Below are 21,098 nucleotides of genomic sequence, written 5' to 3'. Positions count from 1 at the left end.
ACTGAATCAAGAATTAATCAATAATTCAAAAAAGAAGCTTTTCTTGATTCTTTCTTGATTCTTTCTTGATTTTTTCTTGATTCTTTCTTGATTCTTTCTTGATTCTTTCTTGATTCTTTCTTGATTCTTTCTTGATTCTTTATTGATTCTTTCTTGATTCTTTCTTGATTCTTTCTTGATTCTTTCTTGATTCTTTCTTGATTCTTTCTTGATTCTTTCTTGATTCTTTCTTGATTCTTTCTTGATTCTTTCTTGATTCTTTCTTGATTCTTTATTGATTCTTTCTTGATTCTTTCTTGATTCTTTCTTGATTCTTTCTTGATTCTTCCTTGATTCTGGATTCTTTCTTGATTCTTTCTTGATTCTTTCTAGATTTTTCTTGATTCTTTCTTGATTCTTGATTCTTTCTTGATTCTATCCTGATTCTTTCTTGATTTTTCTTGATTCTTTCTTAATTTTTTCTTGATTTTTTCTTGATTCTTTCTTGATTCTTTCTTGATTCTTTCTTGATTCTTTCTTGATTCTTTCTTGATTCTTTCTTGATTCTTTTATGATTCTTTCTTGATTCTTTCTTGTTTCTTTTCTTGTTTCTTTTCTTGATTCTTTCTTGATTCTTTCTTGATTTTTCTTGATTCTTTCCTGATTATTTTTTGATTTTTTTTTCTTGATTCTTTCTTGATCAAGAAGGAGACAAGAAAGGATCAAGAACAGAAACATGAAAGAATCAAGAAAGATTCAAGAAAGATCTTTCTTGAATCTTTCTTGATTCTTTCTTGATTTTTCTTGATTCTTTCTTGATTCTTTCTTGATTCTTTCATGATTCTTTTATGATTCTTTCTTGATTCTTTCTTGTTTCTTTTCTTGATTCTTTCTTGAATCTTTCTTGATTCTTTCTTGATTTTTCTTGATTCTTTCTTGATTATTTCCTAATTCTTTCCTGATTCATTTGTTTCAACAAAGTTTTCATTCTTTCGTGTTTGCTCTATTTCTACGAAATCGAGTGTAAGATCTTGAAAATCGATTGCACCAAAACAGAAGAACCTCTCCCTACCCTTCAAACTCGGTATTTTACCATCAATCAACGTGTGGGCGTGCAAAACGGGACAGATTTTTGATCGAGGTGGTGGTGGTGGTGGTCAAACAACGCTTCCGAAAATGAACATGTGGGACACAAACCTGGCTCACACACAATGGGAAGAAATTGGACGACAGAATGAAAAATTATCTCCCAGTTATGGAAGATGGCGATTTTCTTGAGGGATTGCTGGGGGTTGTTGTGAGAACGGTCTACGGGGACGGGGGAGAAGGAAGGGAGTTTGGGCAAAAAGGTCAATAATGTACAGATAAATGCGAAATGTGGGGCATTTTATAAAGGCAAAGAAAGAACGGGGATTTTTCGGCTATTTTTGGAAGGAAGAAGGGACCAATTGAGGTTGAACAATGACTCATAATGCGGTTATGATTTCTAGAAGGAAAGATAATGTTGAAAATATGTTTTAACTTTCAAACAAATAATGTTTAAAATGGAAGAACAAATTTGTTGATTTCGCTTTCTACTACACCTTAATAAATTGCTTGACTTTTTTCCCCACCTGCGTGTGTCAACTTCCGGGGTGGTGCATCATTAAAGTTTATTCTCCAACAGAAACTGAATTATAACTCTTCGCGTGAAAATCTCTACCAAGCATCGTTACGGTTGTAACACAGGCAAACAGACGAAAATCTAATTGAAATTTTTTTCTATTACTTTTCACTTGAATGATTGGATCTTCACCACGGAAACTTGTGTTTGCTGTTAACTGAATCTGTTTTGTTTACACCTGGAGGGTTCTAGTGTAGATTTTTGCTAAAATTAAAAGATTCACGTCTATTTGTCTGTGGTTGAAAGCTACACAGCAAAAAATCCGATGGTAAAATCGCATGCAAAAGCATGCACATCACCTTCGTCAAAATAAACACTTAATATTACACACTGCATGTACATTTTTTGCAAGAACAAAAAAAAGTTGCAACCGACGGGATTCAAACCCAGCACCAACAGTAAGGACTGGCGCCTCAGCCCACCCGGCCATCAGACCGATGAAAAACTGTAAGGATAAACGCAAATATGAGCTTGACATTTTGGTCCAGTAGGTTTCCCATACTGATGGGCTACATATTTCAGGGTGTAAAATCACATAAAATTGCATAAAATAATGCAATATTTATTTTACACCCAGGCCTTTTACACGCAGCTGAATTACTACTTTTTTAGCTGTGTAATACCTTCAAACCACTTTCCGTAATCAACTGGTTTTCCTTTCACCAAGTTCGAAGCAATAATTGCTTCTTGTTGTGAAGTTTGAATCATCGGAACTCGTTTCGCCAGTTTTTTTTTTTCGTTAAACTCAAAAATTAAACTTTGTTTGCAAAATTTTTCAACTAACTTTTTCAGAAATCAGCTAGATTGGTTGATTCGTGGATTTTGAAATTTCGAGAGTGTGCTAAATAAGCTCGTCCACGTCGAGTTTTCTTTCTTCTTAGCCGTTGGGGTCTTGATTTGTAGTTTTAATATGTACACAGAAAAAAAGGTAAAAAGGTGAAATTGATCAATATTTACAGCAACCTTAACTTTGCTTTGGTAATTCATAGACTGGTGCAAATTTAAGCCCGTTTTCAATTTGAACATTTTTCAGGAAAATTTAAATCAGTCTTGAACTACCTTTGCCGAAAAAAAAGACATAACTTAGTTACATGTTATACAAAGATTTTTGTTTTTTTGTTAAAACAAAAAATCGAATCAACGACTTTCGACATCCTTCCTCAAAGGAAATCAAACGTGCACTCAAAATTGAGCATCGATTTTCGACTTGGTTTTTTCTTCAGTACTTCACAGCGTTCATATCACAAAATGATATAATTTGGTAAAAACACGTGTTTTTCCTCTTACTTTTCTTCTTCTTCTCATTGACGCTTAGACATCGAACATGGGCGAGAGACTTGCTTTGGAACGAAAAAAATATCTTGTCAAGTTCTTCCACCGTAATTTGTGAACAAGTAACAACGCGCGTCTAATTATTGTGTGAGAGTGAATGTGTGTGAGTGTGTGTGTATTAAAGTCTTGCCTCGTCCTCCGCCTGCTCCTCCTCGTCCTCCTCCTCCCGGTGGTGGCTGGCGGAACCTCACAGGGCCGTATCACCGACCCTGTGAGACTCCTATAGTCATACGGTCGACTCGCGCTTGACCATGAGGGGCGTATCGGCGGACACGTCCTCCTCGGCCAGACAGACCCGTGACCGCGGCTGCTGCTGTTGGTGCTGGTGCTGTTGGTGCTGCTGCTGGTGGTGGTCAAGGAAGCTGGCCCCGGCACCGCCTCCCCGTGGCAGCGTCCCCGCCCCGCCGAGATGTTGCATGGCGATCGTGGAGGGCGGTGGCGGTGGAATCGTGTGTTGACTGCTCGTCACCGAGATGGCCGTCAAGTTGCGCACCCCCGCGATCGTCCCCCCGTACGAGGGCCAATGGTGCGGGGCCATCGAAACGCCCGGCCCTCCGAGGCTCAACCCGGCCGCCGCTGGATGTCGCGGCAGGGTGCACGTGGACGAGGTGAACGCACTGGGACCGACGCCGTGGGCCATCGACACGTTGGTGACCACCTGGTTCTGGGGGCCGAGGCCCATCCCGCCGCCGTTTCGCAGCGTGCAATAGCCGAGGCTCGCGTGGTTGCCCCCGAGGGTCATGGTCGAGCCCATGAAGTTTTGCTGCTGGGCCTGGGACGCGACCGCCGAGGTCGTGGTCAGCAGCAGCCGGCTCGGGCTGCTCGTGTCGATGGTGGATATGTGCTGGCGGCGACGGATGTACTCCATCTGGGGAGAAAAGAACATTAATGTTGCATCAATTATACAATACTTTTTCGGAAGTCTTTGAGATAAAAAGCTGCACATATGACCAATGTGACAGAGGTTAATTAGGCGTTGGATAATAACATAATTGTCCCACGGCAAACGGCAATATACTTCTTTTCGAGCCATTTGGGCACTTTAATTTATATCTTTGTTAACAGGAGCAATTCTTTACATTCTCACGAATCGACTTTTTTTCGCATTTGCTGATTTGAATGAAACTTTGTTTATGCATTCCCTATGCCAACAGAAGTAATTTCTCATCGTTAGTTTTTTTTTATTTTTTCGATACAAAATGAGCACGTAAATATTCGAAAATCTGTATCAAAAGAATCGATTTTCGGACCAATTTTGTGTTTTCGGCAAAGCTGTACAAAAAAATAGGTACACGTAAAATTTCACATGGTTGTTTATTTGACTTTTTATCACTAACTTTCTAATTCTCAAAATACAAATCATTCAAATCTTCGAAATATTTAATTTGTTTAAAGGACTGAAAAATCCACCTTTTGCTATTAGGTTAGGATGGTGCAAAATGTGACACCGGAGTAATAAATAAATGAAAATATTTGATTTATAGAAAAAAATAAAGTCAAACAAAATTTAAAAATGTCTAGAATTTTTTTTCAGGCAATCAAAAAAGTTAATCCAATGTTACAAAAAATAGAAATAAACTAATTTAATTTTAAAACCAAATTGCACTTTTTTAAAACAAAATGCTGCATACCGTAAACCGGGGTGACTTTTAAGGATTTCAATTTGTTTTTGGAATATTTTCCAACAGGTAACGTTTTTCTCAAGATTATTATTTTTAAACATGTACTGGGGTAGGCCACACAAAGTCCATGCACTATTTTGGAAAAAAAGTTTTTTCAATAGTGTTTAGAAAAATAGTTATGTTAAAAATTCTTAGTTTGAATTCCGGGGTGACTTTGATAGTCATAGTTTTTCTTGTTAAAATTATATTTAAGATGTTCAAACTTTATTTGTACGCTAAATGTACCATCACTAAAGTAGCTGATATAGTTTTTAAGAAAAAAAATCAATGTTTATATTTAGTTAACTAAGTTTATAAGCTTTTTAACAAAATACATATAAATTTTAGGTAAAATTGTTAAAAAGTCGGAATTTTGCCTGAAATTTGTTAAAACTAGTTTTGTTTATAAAATTATCGATTAATATTGCTTTTTTTACTGAATTCGAAGCACGAATCACAAGTTTTCACATTTTACATGAAATTTATTCAACTGAAATTGCCTATAAATTTGGAGATTTTTTTTAATTGTATTTCAAAAACACATATTATTTATTATTTTCAACCTTTTTTCACCTTCTCCTAGTGGAAAATTGTCCAAAGAATCCGAAAATGCATTCCGTTTTCCGATTCAAAATCATGTTCATTGAGAAAATCATGACACTTTGAGAAGTTTAAAATAATGACTTTCATCAACATTTTCTTAACTATAGTTAACTAACTTTTTAAACTTTTCAAAATTTTATGAAAAGTTCTTCTTGAGGTACTTTGAACACTTCTCTACCACGGTCAGTATGTTTCTTAACCATTCCTTACGTATTTTAATTGTACTCTTCATTTTGCGGAAAAATCGCAAACCTATCAAAGTCACCCCGGCTATCAAAGTCACCCCGTTTTACGGTACATATTACAATGATTTTTTGAAAAATAAATTAAATCCCTTTAGTCTGATCGATCAATCCTCAATTTGCGTTTCCAAAATTTATAATTTGTAGAAAGGCTAACAGTGTCTTTTTCGATTACAAAAACGTTATCCCATGTATTCTAAATCAATAACAACAATCGATTGTGCTTTCTTTTTCTATAAAAATATAAATTTATACAATTTTCAGCTGAAATCGGTTAAAAGGGCGTAGTGTTATGACTTTTCAAAAAAGTGTTTTTTTTGTTGCGAAAATTGACGAAAGTGACCATTTTTGGGACCACCCTAGCACGATGAATGACACCCTAACGGTCAAACAAAATACGTCTCTATTTCTTTTGGTCAGGGAACCCCAAGAAAAATTTTGGCCGCATCGGAGATGGATATGTTTACGGATTTGCTGTATATAGCAAAACATGTTTTTTGCTTCCTGATTTTGGGAAAAAAAATGAAGGGGGCAATTTCCAAGGCATTAGCCTCATTGAATTCTGCTCTTTGTTTTCAAAAACCCACTTGGGGTCTCAAAACATTAATATTGGTGATAAATGTTTTAATTTTGAAATTGAACAATTTATTTAAAATAATGTCAAGCTTTGTCTTCCCCCATCAAAATGTCCACGAAAAATCAAGTGGCGAAAAAATATATTAATATAGTATTTTTTATTTCCATTATTTTTTTTATTCAAAAAGGGAACTTTTGAGCAATTTTTCTGCGTTTTCGCAAATTGACTTTTCATTGTATTTTAACATTGTATCATTGGTTTTTATAAATTATTTTGCAACATTGGTTTCTACATACAAATTTGAAGGTTGTCCATAAAAAAGTGCTTTACGATATATTCGGAAATTTGTTTCTTGAGAAGGGATTTTCTGATTGATTTGGAGCCTTGGGCAAAGTAAAAAATAACGACTTACATTTTAAATGGACGGTAAACAAAGTCCAAAAAATGTAGTTTCTTTTTCTAGTTTTCAATTTGGTTTTGTTTTTAAAAGTGAGCTATGAACAGACGATTTTTTTAATTTGAGTTTTTTTTTGCGAAACACTAAACACAGTGGTCCAGTTCGCAAAATTTAGTGGAAAACTGATTTTCCGAAAAACGGTGAAGTTTTGGAGCTATGGTGTCTTCAAAAGAGTTGATGCAAATGAAAAGGGGCAACTTTTGGTTTAGTTGAAAATTAGGATAGTTCACGATTAGGGGGATTTTGAAAATCTAACTTTTCATGAATATTTTTGGGATTTTTTTGTCTTGTAGTCTCGTAATCTACGCCTTCTACGACCAATTTTATAGAAAACATCTGAGCAAACCTTGAAAAATGAGATTTTCAATAAAGTGTCCACTTGGTTTGTGGATGGTCGAGATATTTGGGTTTGTAAATTTGCATATTTTTTACCTTAAAATGGCTGTAACTTTTGACCCTTAAGTCCAAATTGACCTGTCAAAAAATGAATGATTTTGTAGAGCTCTAAAAGTGCCCTGAACATCACTTTTCTCTAAAACCTAACCCTGAATTGCCACGTTCAAAAAACAGATTTTTGAAGGTTTGCTCAGATGCTTTCTATAAATTTGGTCGTAGAAGGCTTAATTTTGCGAACTGGTCCACTGTGCAATGTCTTAACACCTTGAGCCACTAAAACTAATGCAACCAAGTTTGTATTTTATATTTGAGATGTGGCTATAAGAAATTTGAAACGCTTGGATTGTGAAAGCTTATTTGGAAAGTAATAAACTTACACGTCAACATACTTGGTTCTTGGAAATAAGCGTTTATTGAAATTAGAATTTAAAGTTATCATACTGTGGGAAATTCTCTTCTGTTCTGGAAGTTGAAGATTTTTACTATTTTAACACCTTTTGCTTGCTACATTCCAACTGAGATATTTCTTGATTTCAGTTGAAAATGCTTTTGAAAGCTGTAATTCAGCATCAAAGTAATGATCGACTCACCTGATCGTCCGAGTCGATCGTGTCCGGGATCACGTCCGGGTTCTTCTCGTCGCTCTCGTTGCCGTCGTACTCCTTGCTGGCGACGCTCTTGTCGCTCGGACCCGGCGACGACGTCCGCACGGTGGTGCTCTGGTGGTTGTGGTGGCCCGTTTCCTTGTTGCGCCGCCGGGTGGCCCCACCGCACGGGAACTTGAACGCCAGCACGATGGCACACGACCCGATCAGGATGGCCGCCCCCAGCCCGATCGCGATCGAGAGGGTCGGGGTGAGCGGGAGCGGCGACCGGGGACGTTCCGCTGGAGGGAGGAAGAAAGGTTAGTCGAGTTGAAAAATTTGGAGGCAGAAAACGGTACGAACTTTTCTCCGAGTTCATCTGCTTCTCGGGCAGCCGGAGCGTGGCCGCCGACATCACGTACGGTTCGGATTTGCCCTTGGAGTTGAACGCGTACACCGACAGCTGGTAGATGGCGCTGGGGTGCAAATTGGGCACGGCAAAGCGCGGGATGGGGGCCGTGTTGTTGAACCGCACCTCCTGCGTGTGGGTGTCCCGCAGCTCGAGGAAGAAGCTCTGCGCCAGCCCGCCGTTGAAGCCCTCGTAGCAGCGCACGTTCAGCGACGTCATCGACACGTTCGCCAGCGAGCAGTTGTGGACCTGGTCCGGGCGACCTGGGAAACAAAAGTGCAAACAAAGAATTTAGGTTTGGGGTGGAAAATCGACAATGGAAACAAACAGTGTTGCAGCCAACCATTGGCCACTCCACCCTAACTCCTCTTAGTACTATGTAAACAAGTACCCCTCGCCAAAGCAGTGTGGTGAATTACTAATGTCACCACAGTGATACACAAACACAACGTTAGGGTAGATTTGACATTTGTTTATTTACAATTCGAACGATCTGTGATTGAAGAAGTGATTAGTTTTAAGAACAAATGTTACATTTTAAGTTAAGTGCAATAAAACGGTCTCTTACTACTTAAGCCTCCGAGCAGGCAAGTCGCCTCTCGGAGCACTCGAATCCGGTGTTTTCTTTTATACCGCCCCGAACTCTGGTCCGCTGGTCGCCTGCTTCGTCTGCTGCTGGAAGGAATCGGTTAGTTGGTGGTTCTGGCCCCCGCGGAGTCGGCCCCTGGCCGAACAAACAGTCTTGGTCCGAACAACTGGTCGTTTTACTTGGGGACCAGGTGGCTTGTTTGCTTTGTCCCACGTGGCCACGTGTTCCACGTGTAGCCAATCAGAACAGTGGGTTTCTAGAAAATGGTTGGAGGGTTTGTCTACAGTTCAACAGGCTAATGGACTACTTGTTCCACAGTTTGAGGATGTTGAGGGATTAAAATCGATTGTGATGTCCAAAATGGGTTTAGTATTTCAAAGGATTTAATGAATTTTCTTTGAATTTATCAAATACCATTTTTAAGAGAACGATCTACTCTGGCTATGGACAACCTGGAACCAAAGAGAACCAAGTACCGAGATAACAGCGCTCAGCTGCTCTTTTGCAGTGGAAACATCTGCTAACTCCTCCAGCAGACGACCTTCTCACCCCATCCAACCGGACAGCAAGTGCACTCATTTTGTGTCACAAACAACACGAATGGGGGCATGCGACCAGGGACAAGAAATATTAATCTTCTCATTGAAAAGTGCCGGCGACAAAATTGGGCGAAAAGTTCACCGCCCGGAGATCGCGAGTTGGCGCGAGCGAATGAACACCGCGAAAAAAGATTCGGGGGTGCATTGGGGTTAAATGATCATTTCGTCATTCGGTTTAATTAAAAAATAATTATTTTTTCGTAAATATCGCTACTTTAGTGCGATGTAATTAATTTTTACAGTAAATTAGGCATTGTTACATCAAATTTGACCTTTCAAACGAACTAGAATGGCCAAATTTTAAAACATCAATGTTTGCCAATTTGACCGTTTTACCCCCAATTCCCCTTGTAGAACAAAAGAAAAGTTCATCCGCGGTCTGTCAGCAGCGCGCTGTTTTGTTTGCTGGATCAACATTTGGAAATGTCGAACGTTGAAGGAAATCGCTCAAAAAATGGAAATTAACCGATTTCAAATGTTATGGCCGCAAATGAATGGTAAGGGTGGCTAATTTTTGATTCCGATCTGTAAAACTAGTTCTGGCGAGGGTTCTGGGCACTGCGGCAATCGATTTTACCGGCGGGTTGCTTCCGGTTGCATTTGATTTGAGGAGAAGGTTTTTCAATCCACCAGGGGCTTATTCGGGGGCAACAGTTTCGGTAATCCGGAACTTCCGGTAAGTTTCATATTTGCAGTGTTTAGCATGAAAAACAAACTTAGACCAATCTTTCAAGTGTGCGCTCTTTTTGAGGAGGGTGTGTTAGGGGGTGTCCACAAATGACGTATTTTTCAAAAACGTCCATATTATTGCCCCACCTTCCTCAAAGAGCTGGGCACGCTAGTGTGAAACATATCAAACGAAATATTTGAAACCAAACCCAGTTAACTCAATCCGAATTCTGAAACGGAATCTATTTAGAATCGTATACAAATTCCGTTTCAAACGCAACAACTTCACTCAACGGCGAAACCTCCTCAAGCTACTGGCATCACATCTCCAACATCTACCTTTCGCTCAAAAAAATCGGCTCTTCCCCACTCGGTCAGCTGAGTCGGTAACGTGGTAGTAAACAAACCAAAAATAGATCAGAAGAGGGAGAGGAAAAAGAGAAAGAGAGCAACATTTTTGCTTCTCTAATTTTTTTGACATTTTGTGCAGGGTTGGATCAACAACAGTAGAGGCTAGCTGGAAATCAGAAATATAAAGTCCAAAACCGGTTGCTTATCAGCTGTAAAAGCGCATTTAGTGCAGATGCCAAAACAACTTAGCTGTAAGCCACTGCTGGTAAAGCGCTTCTAGTGCTGCAATCTGACTTGTTTTAGTGCTGTTTGGTTACTTGGGACATGTCAATCAGCCACCACGTGGCAGGAGGATTTCTCCAAATTTGGCTTTAAAAGTGATTCTGTCAATGTTATAACATTTTATTTAGCCAGATATTTGTGCAAAAACGCTTTATAAACGTCAAATATCACGTACGCACACTAGCGCACCATTTGATTTTGCTGGCCGGACAAAATTTAACCTCACTTTTTTTCGTGTACGTACACGCAATACATACGCACGTAGATAGCTCTATAGACCTCCGTCGAGACCTCCGTTGATCAGGTAGCTATCTAGGCCATGACATCCGGGAGTTCTTGGATACCCAGATTTGAGGATGGCCCATTATTAGTGTTTTGTGGATGACCCCTTATATAAATGTTTCGTTTAATTGTAAATAAAATTAAAAAAGAAAATCCCATTTTACGCCAAAACCCTGCAATAACGCTCCTTCGATTTGCGCGCAAACCCCGAAATAACGCTCCCCCGAGTTGCGTTCTTCTTCGGTTTGCGCCCCCTCCTCAAAAAGAGCGCACACTTGAAAGATTGGTCTAAGTTTGTTTTTCATGCTAAACACTGCAAATATAAAACTTACCGGAAGTTCCGGATTACCGAAACTGTTGCCCCCGAATAAGCCCCTGGTGGATTGAAAAACCTTCTCCTCAAATCAAATGCAACCGGAAGCAACCCGCCGGTAAAATCGATTGCCGCAGTGCCCAGAACCCTCGCCAGAACTAGTTTTACAGATCGGAATCAAAAATTAGCCACCCTTACCATTCATTTGCGGCCATAACATTTGAAATCGGTTAATTTCCATTTTTTGAGCGATTTCCTTCAACGTTCGACATTTCCAAATGTTGATCCAGCAAACAAAACAGCGCGCTGCTGACAGACCGGGGATGAACTTTTCTTTTGTTCTACAAGGGGAATTGGGGGTAAAACGGTCAAATTGGCAAACATTGATGTTTTAAAATTTGGCCATTCTAGTTCGTTTGAAAGGTCAAATTTGATGTAACAATGCCTAATTTACTGTAAAAATTAATTACATCGCACTAAAGTAGCGATATTTACGAAAAAATAATTATTTTTTAATTAAACCGAATGACGAAATGATCATTTAACCCCAATGCACCCCCGAATCTTTTTTCGCGGTGTTCATTCGCTCGCGCCAACTCGCGATCTCCGGGCGGTGAACTTTTCGCCCAATTTTGTCGCCGGCACTTTTCAATGAGAAGATTAATATGTGTTCCGAGCTCTGTCTTCATTTGTTCTAAGGATAAGCATTTGTTCATACATGACCCACCCCCCTACTTAGTTCCTTCTTTTCTGCCAAGTTTGCTCTCAGATGCATTCTCATTTCTTGTGTTTAACGACTAAAACAGCAGTAGCATGGCATGCTTTGAGTGCACTGTTGACCTTGCAGTGAAATTCCCTGTACGTGACGGTTGTTGTGGTTGAGGAAATTTTCTTCAAAAAATTTCCCCAGAATGAAATCTTTAAACTTTCCGTTTGAGCTACTTCACGAAGCATTACTAATTTGTTGTCGGTGTGTTTCCGGGAAGCTCGACGCAAGATGCCCACCCATGTGTGAGACGATTTCGCTTTGCCAAACCCAGTCTATTATTCGTGACCGCCCCACTTTAGCCTTGCTTAAGAAGTAGGAAGAAGAAGGGGGGAGGGTCTCCCCACCCCTTGAAAAATGAAAAACTACTCCGAAGTACAGCTGCCAATAGCACTTAACCTTTCCTTTTCTAGGGGTATTTTTAGATGATTTAACCGTGGTTTGAGGGAAGTTTAAAACTTTTTGTGATTGATGTCAGAAAAAAACTGACTACTTCAGTAGTCAGAAGAGAAAATTTAGTAGTCAGAAGTCAGGAATCAAATAAAAGAAGCCAAAAATTAAAAAAAAAACAGAAATCAGAAGTCAGAAGTCAGATTCAAGATTCAGGATTCAAGATTCAAGATTCAAGATTCAAGATTCAAGATTCAAGATTCAAGATTCAAGATTCAAGCCAAAAGAATGAAGTCGCTCCACCCGACGGTCACCCTTCAAGTCCTAAGTAAAGTTCAACCTACTCCGTATGTGCAAACTGTGGCTTGTTTTCGTCCAGACCGGTTTAATTTTCACTCCGTACACAAACGTTCACAAATACGAACATATTGCGCCGGTGCTGCTGTTTGTGTGCACCAACTTTGCACGGCGAAAAAAACAAACATCAAAACTTGGATGAAAGCCCCCTCGTTCTCTCACACACACACGTTCTGCCCTCCGAAATGAGATTTTTAGGAGTTTTTGGACCGTACTTTTCGCTCCGCCTCGGTGAATGGTTCAGGGGGGGTTCTTAAAAACCTTTTAACCTGGAATCCACCCCGAGTTGCGGCCCCCAACTTTTTGCGGGGTACCCCGGGGTACAAATCTTAAGAAATGAGCTGAACCGTTCTGGGTGGGGTTTTCCCTGGGCCCCAAAATGCGAGCAAACACAATGTTTTCGCAAACCGGTGCCAAACTTTGATGTTCATTGCCTGCCATGGGACGGCGTATTGTTTTAAGGTTCTGACTTTCTGGAGAAAGGAGGTGGTGGGGTGAGATTGGATGGACAGATTTGTGCCATTTATGGGAGTAGTCGGCCCCGAAGCTTTCGGAACTGATTGTTTATCGGAGCGATAATCGCTTTGGGAGTTGTTTGGTGAAAAGTTTTGACTGAGAATTTCTTTTTTTCAAGTGAATGAAAACACCCAACAATCTTCTCATTGATTTCTTGACCTTTCCTTAAACGACCACTGCCTATGCAATGTACAGAACTCCCCAAATTTGTACCTGAGCAGTAACAAGGAAAGAATTACCCACCGGTGACCGGCGACGATGACCATAAAACTGTTTATGCGTATTTCACCGGTCTTTTTTTGATGTCCACCCCGAATGACGGATTTGGGTGCGTGAAGGTCGACCTTGTTTTCCAACTTGACCCGTCGTATTCTTTCACTTTTACGGCACCGGTTGATGACCTTGGGAAAACATATGATTTCTTGCGTCGTAAAGTTGGGTGGATTTTTGTTGCAGACTGTGTTTTTTAGGGTTACTTCTTAGGACGAACGTAGATTTAGTCATCAATCAGTTTTCTCATTTTGGGTTTAAGTCTTGATCTATCTCCAAAACCAAATATTGGATTTCGAATCTTAAATCACGAATCTTGAATCTTGAATCTTGAATCTTGAATCTTGAATCTTGAATCTTGAATCTTGAATCTTGAATCTTGAATCATGAATCTTGAATCTTGAATCTTGAATCTTGAATCTTGAATCTTGAATCTTGAATTTTGAATCTTGAATCTTGAATCTTGAATCTTGAATCTTGAATCTTGAATCTTGAATCTTGAATCTTGAATCTTGAATCTTGAATCTTGAATCTTGAATCTTGAATCTTGAATCTTGAATCTTGAATCTTGAATCTTGAATCTTGAATCTTGAATCTTGAATCTTGAATCTTGAATCTTGAATCTTGAATCTTGAATCTTGAATCTTGAATCTTGAATCTTGAATCTTGAATCTTGAATCTTGAATCTTGAATCTTGAATCTTGAATCTTGAATATTGAATCTTGAATCTTGAATCTTGAATCTTGAATCTTGAATCTTGAATCTTGAATCTTGAATCTTGAATCTTGAATCTTGAATCTTGAATCTTGAATCTTGAATCTTGAATCTTGAATCTTGAATCTTGAATCTTGAATCTTGAATCTTGAATCTTGAATCTTGAATCTTGAATCTTGAATCTTGAATCTTGAATCTTGAATCTTGAATCTTGAATCTTGAATCTTGAATCTTGAATCTTGAATCTTGAATCTTGAATCTTGAATCTTGAATCTTGAATCTTGAATCTTGAATCTTGAATCTTGAATCTTGATTTTAATGTTTTTTTTTTACAATATTAACAATTTTGACAATTTTGACAATTTTGACAATTTTGACAATTTTGACAATTTTGACAATTTTGACAATTTTGACAATTTTGACAATTTTTACAATTTTTACAATTTTTACAATTTTGACAATTTTGACAATTTTGACAATTTTTACAATTTTTACAATTTTTACAATTTTGACAATTTTGACAATTTTGACAATTTTGACAATTTTGACAATTTTGACAATTTTGACAATTTTGACAATTTTGACAATTTTGACAATTTTGACAATTTTGACAATTTTGACAATTTTGACAATTTTGACAATTTTGACAATTTTGACAATTTTGACAATTTTGACAATTTTGACAATTTTGACAATTTTGACAATTTTGACAATTTTGACAATTTTGACAATTTTGACAATTTTGACAATTTTGACAATTTTGACAATTTTGAAAATTTTGACAATTTTGACAATTTTGACAATTTTGACAATTTTGACAATTTTGACAATTTTGACAATTTTGACAATTTTGACAATTTTGACAATTTTGACAATTTTGACAATTTTGACAATTTTGACAATTTTGACAATTTTGACAATTTTGACAATTTTGACAATTTTGACAATTTTGACAATTTTGACAATTTTGACAATTTTGACAATTTTGACAATTTTGACAATTTTGACAATTTCGGCAATTTTGACAATTTTGACAATTTTAACAATTTTGACAATTTTGACAATTTTGACAATTTTGACAATTTTGACAATTTTGACAATTTTGACAATTTTGACAATTTTGACAATTTTGACAATTTTGACAATTTTGACAATTTTGACAATTTTGACAATTTTGACAATTTTGACAATTTTGACAATTTTGACAATTTTGACAATTTTGACAATTTTGACAATTTTGACAATTTTGACAATTTTGACAATTTTGACAATTTTGACAATTTTGACAATTTTGACAATTTTGACAATTTTGACAATTTTGACAATTTTGACAATTTTGACAATTTTGACAATTTTGACAATTTTGACAATTTTGACAATTTTGACAATTTTGACAATTTTGACAATTTTGACAATTTTGACAATTTTGACAATTTTGACAATTTTGACAATTTGACAATTTTGACAATTTTGACAATTTTGACAATTTTGACAATTTTGACAATTTTGACAATTTTGACAATTTTGACAATTTTAACAATTTTGACAATTTTGACAATTTTGACAATTTTGACAATTTTGACAATTTTGACAATTTTGACAATTTTGACAATTTTGACAATTTTGACAATTTTGACAATTTTGACAATTTTGACAATTTTGACAATTTTGACAATTTTGACAATTTTGACAATTTTGACAATTTTGACAATTTTGACAATTTTGACAATTTTGACAATTTTGACAATTTTGACAATTTTGACAATTTTGACAATTTTGAAAATTTTGACAATTTTGACAATTTTGACAATTTTGACAATTTTGACAATTTTGACAATTTTGACAATTTTGACAATTTTGACAATTTTGACAATTTTGACAATTTTGACAATTTTGACAATTTTGACAATTTTGACAATTTGACAATTTTGACAATTTTGACAATTTTGACAATTTTGACAATTTTGACAATTTTGACAATTTTGACAATTTTGACAATTTTGACAATTTTGACAATTTTGACAATTTTGACAATTTTGACAATTTTGACAATTTTGACAATTTTGACAATTTTGACAATTTTGACAATTTTGACAATTTTGACAATTTTGACAATTTTGACAGTTTTGACAATTTTGACAATTTTGACAATTTTGACAATTTTGGCAATTTGGACAATTTTGAAAATTTTGACAATTTTGACAATTTCGGCAATTTGGACAATTTTGACAATTTTAACAATTTTGACAATTTTGACAATTTTGACAATTTTGACAATTTTGACAATTTTGACAATTTTGACAATTTTGACAATTTTGACAATTTTGACAATTTTGACAATTTTGACAATTTTGACAATTTTGACAATTTTGACAATTTTGACAATTTTGACAATTTTGACAATTTTGAAAATTTTGACAATTTTGACAATTTTGACAATTTTGACAATTTTGACAATTTTGACAATTTTGACAATTTTGACAATTTTGACAATTTTGACAATTTTGACAATTTTGACAATTTTGACAATTTTGACAATTTTGACAATTTTGACAATTTTGACAATTTTGACAATTTGACAATTTTGACAATTTTGACAATTTTGACAATTTTGACAATTTTGACAATTTTGACAATTTTGACAATTTTGACAATTTTGACAATTTTGACAATTTTGACAATTTTGACAATTTTGACAATTTTGACAATTTTGACAATTTTGACAATTTTGACAATTTTGACAATTTTGACAATTTTGACAATTTTGACAATTTTGACAATTTTGACAATTTTGACAATTTTGACAATTTTGACAATTTTGACAATTTTGACAATTTTGACAATTTTGACAATTTTGACAATTTTAACAATTTTGACAATTTTGACAATTTTGACAATTTTGACAATTTTGACAATTTTGACAATTTTGACAATTTTGACAATTTTGACAATTTTGACAATTTTGACAATTTTGACAATTTTGACAATTTTGACAATTTTGACAATTTTGACAATTTTGAAAATTTTGACAATTTTGACAATTTTGACAATTTTGACAATTTTGACAATTTTGACAATTTTGACAATTTTGACAATTTTGACAATTTTGACAATTTTGACAATTTTGACAATTTTGACAATTTTGACAATTTTGACAATTTTGACAATTTTGACAATTTTGACAATTTTGAGAATTTTGACAATTTTGACAATTTTGACAATTTTGACAATTTTGACAATTTTGACAATTTTGACAATTTTGACAATTTTGACAATTTTGACAATTTTGACAATTTTGACAATTTTGACAATTTTGACAATTTTGACAGTTTTGACAATTTTGACAATTTTGACAATTTTGACAATTTTGACAATTTTGACAATTTTGACAATTTTGACAATTTTGACAATTTTGACAATTTTGACAATTTTGACAATTTTGACAATTTTGACAATTTTGACAATTTTGACAATTTTGACAATTTTGACAATTTTGACAATTTTGACAATTTTGACAATTTTGACAATTTTGACAATTTTGACAATTTTGACAATTTTGACAATTTTGACAATTTTGACAATTTTGACAATTTGACAATTTTGACAATTTTGACAATTTTGACAATTTTGACAATTTTGACAATTTTGACAATTTTGACAATTTTGACAATTTTGACAATTTTGACAATTTTGACAATTTTGACAATTTTGACAATTTTGACAATTTTGACAATTTTGACAATTTTGACAATTTTGACAATTTTGACAATTTTGACAATTTTGACAGTTTTGACAATTTTGACAATTTTGACAATTTTGACAATTTTGACAATTTTGACAATTTTGACAATTTTGACAATTTTGACAATTTTGACAATTTTGACAATTTTGACAATTTTGACAATTTTGACAATTTTGACAATTTTGACAGTTTTGACAATTTTGACAATTTTGACAATTTTGACAATTTTGACAATTTTGACAATTTTGACAATTTTGACAATTTTGACAGTTTTGACAATTTTGACAATTTTGACAATTTTGACAATTTTGGCAATTTGGACAATTTTGAAAATTTTGACAATTTTGACAATTTCGGCAATTTGGACAATTTTGACAATTTTAACAATTTTGACAATTTTGACAATTTTGACAATTTTGACAATTTTGACAATTTTGACAATTTTGACAATTTTGACAATTTTGACAATTTTGACAATTTTGACAATTTTGACAATTTTGACAATTTTGACAATTTTGACAATTTTGACAATTTTGACAATTTTGACAATTTTGACAATTTTGACAATTTTGACAATTTTGACAATTTTGACAATTTTGACAATTTTGACAATTTTGACAATTTTGACAATTTTGACAATTTGACAATTTTGACAATTTTGACAATTTTGACAATTTTGACAATTTTGACAATTTTGACAATTTTGACAATTTTGACAATTTTGACAATTTTGACAATTTTGACAATTTTGACAATTTTGACAATTTTGACAATTTTGACAATTTTGACAATTTTGACAATTTTGACAATTTTGACAATTTTGACAATTTTGACAATTTTGACAATTTTGACAATTTTGACAATTTTGACAATTTTGACAATTTTGACAATTTTGACAATTTTGACAATTTTGACAATTTTGACAATTTTGACAATTTTGACAATTTTGACAATTTTGACAATTTTGACAATTTTGACAATTTTGACAATTTTGACAATTTTGACAATTTTGACAATTTTGACAATTTTGACAATTTTGACAATTTTGACAATTTTGACAATTTTGACAATTTTGACAATTTTGACAATTTTGACAATTTTGACAGTTTTGACAATTTTGACAATTTTGACAATTTTGACAATTTTGACAATTTTGACAATTTTGACAATTTTGACAATTTTGACAATTTTGACAATTTTGACAATTTTGACAATTTTGACAGTTTTGACAATTTTGACAATTTTGACAATTTTGACAATTTTGACAATTTTGGCAATTTGGACAATTTTGAAAATTTTGACAATTTTGACAATTTCGGCAATTTGGACAATTTTGACAATTTTAACAATTTTGACAATTTTGACAATTTTGACAATTTTGACAATTTTGACAATTTTGACAATTTTGACAATTTTGACAATTTTGACAATTTTGACAATTTTGACAATTTTGACAATTTTGACAATTTTGACAATTTTGACAATTTTGACAATTTTGACAATTTTGACAATTTTGACAATTTTGACAATTTTGACAATTTTGACAATTTTGACAATTTTGACAATTTTGACAATTTTGACAATTTTGACAATTTTGACAATTTTGAAAATTTTGACAATTTTGACAATTTTGACAATTTTGACAATTTTGACAATTTTGACAATTTTGACAATTTTGACAATTTTGACAATTTTGACAATTTTGACAATTTTGACAATTTTGACAATTTTGACAATTTTGACAATTTTGACAATTTTGACAATTTTGACAATTTTGACAATTTTGACAATTTTGACAATTTTGACAATTTGACAATTTTGACAATTTTGACAATTTTGACAATTTTGACAATTTTGACAATTTTGACAATTTTGACAATTTTGACAATTTTGACAATTTTGACAATTTTGACAATTTTGACAATTTTGACAATTTTGACAATTTTGACAATTTTGACAATTTTGACAATTTTGACAATTTTGACAATTTTGACAATTTTGACAATTTTGACAATTTTGACAGTTTTGACAATTTTGACAATTTTGGCAATTTGGACAATTTTGAAAATTTTGACAATTTTGACAATTTCGGCAATTTGGACAATTTTGACAATTTTAACAATTTTGACAATTTTGACAATTTTGACAATTTTGACAATTTTGACAATTTTGACAATTTTGACAATTTTGACAATTTTGACAATTTTGACAATTTTGACAATTTTGACAATTTTGACAATTTTGACAATTTTGACAATTTTGACAATTTTGACAATTTTGACAATTTTGACAATTTTGACAATTTTGACAATTTTGACAATTTTGACAATTTTGACAATTTTGACAATTTTGACAATTTTGAAAATTTTGACAATTTTGACAATTTTGACAATTTTGACAATTTTGACAATTTTGACAATTTTGACAATTTTGACAATTTTGACAATTTTGACAATTTTGACAATTTTGACAATTTTGACAATTTTGACAATTTTGACAATTTTGACAATTTGACAATTTTGACAATTTTGACAATTTTGACAATTTTGACAATTTTGACAATTTTGACAATTTTGACAATTTTGACAATTTTGACAATTTTGACAATTTTGACAATTTTGACAATTTTGACAATTTTGACAATTTTGACAATTTTGACAATTTTGACAATTTTGACAATTTTGACAATTTTGACAATTTTGACAATTTTGACAATTTTGACAATTTTGACAATTTTGACAATTTTGACAATTTTGACAATTTTGACAATTTTGACAATTTTGACAATTTTGACAATTTTGACAGTTTTGACAATTTTGACAATTTTGACAATTTTGACAATTTTGATAATTTTGACAATTTTGACAATTTTGACAATTTTGACAATTTTGACAATTTTGACAATTTTGACAATTTTGACAATTTTGACAATTTTGACAATTTTGACAATTTTGACAATTTTGACAATTTTGACAATTTTGACAATTTTGACAATTTTGACAATTTTGACAATTTTGACAATTTGACAATTTTGACAATTTTGACAATTTTGACAATTTTGACAATTTTGACAATTTTGACAATTTTGACAATTTTGACAATTTTGACAATTTTGACAATTTTGACAATTTTGACAATTTTGACAATTTTGACAATTTTGACAATTTTGACAATTTTGACAATTTTGACAATTTTGACAATTTTGACAATTTTGACAATTTTGACAATTTTGACAATTTTGACAATTTTGACAATTTTGACAATTTTGACAATTTTGACAATTTTGACAATTTCGACAATTTTGACAATTTTGACAATTTTGACAGTACTGTCAATCTTTACATTTTTGACTTTT

At 33.7% G+C, this 21,098-nt stretch overlaps 1 protein-coding gene across 1 annotated transcript in view; it reads right to left on the bottom strand.

The window, feature by feature from the left end:
- Positions 1-2,249: 2,249 nt before the first annotated feature.
- Positions 2,250-21,098, bottom strand: part of LOC120417847 (neural cell adhesion molecule 1-like) — a gene marked incomplete at its 5' end in the record, with an annotated part of 45,586 nt that continues 26,737 nt past the window's right edge. The window contains 3 exons of the mRNA XM_039580068.2: positions 2,250-3,842; positions 7,501-7,796; positions 7,858-8,166. Coding sequence (XP_039436002.1) covers positions 3,201-3,842; positions 7,501-7,796; positions 7,858-8,166 — 1,247 coding nt within the window. The remainder of the gene's footprint in view (positions 3,843-7,500; positions 7,797-7,857; positions 8,167-21,098) is intronic.

Source organism: Culex pipiens, chromosome 1, assembly GCF_016801865.2.
Source record: "Culex pipiens pallens isolate TS chromosome 1, TS_CPP_V2, whole genome shotgun sequence".
In the NCBI taxonomy this organism is placed as follows: domain Eukaryota; kingdom Metazoa; phylum Arthropoda; class Insecta; order Diptera; family Culicidae; genus Culex; species Culex pipiens.
The sequence above is the reverse complement of the archived record's forward strand: the minus strand, read 5'-3'. Positions and strand labels throughout refer to the sequence as shown.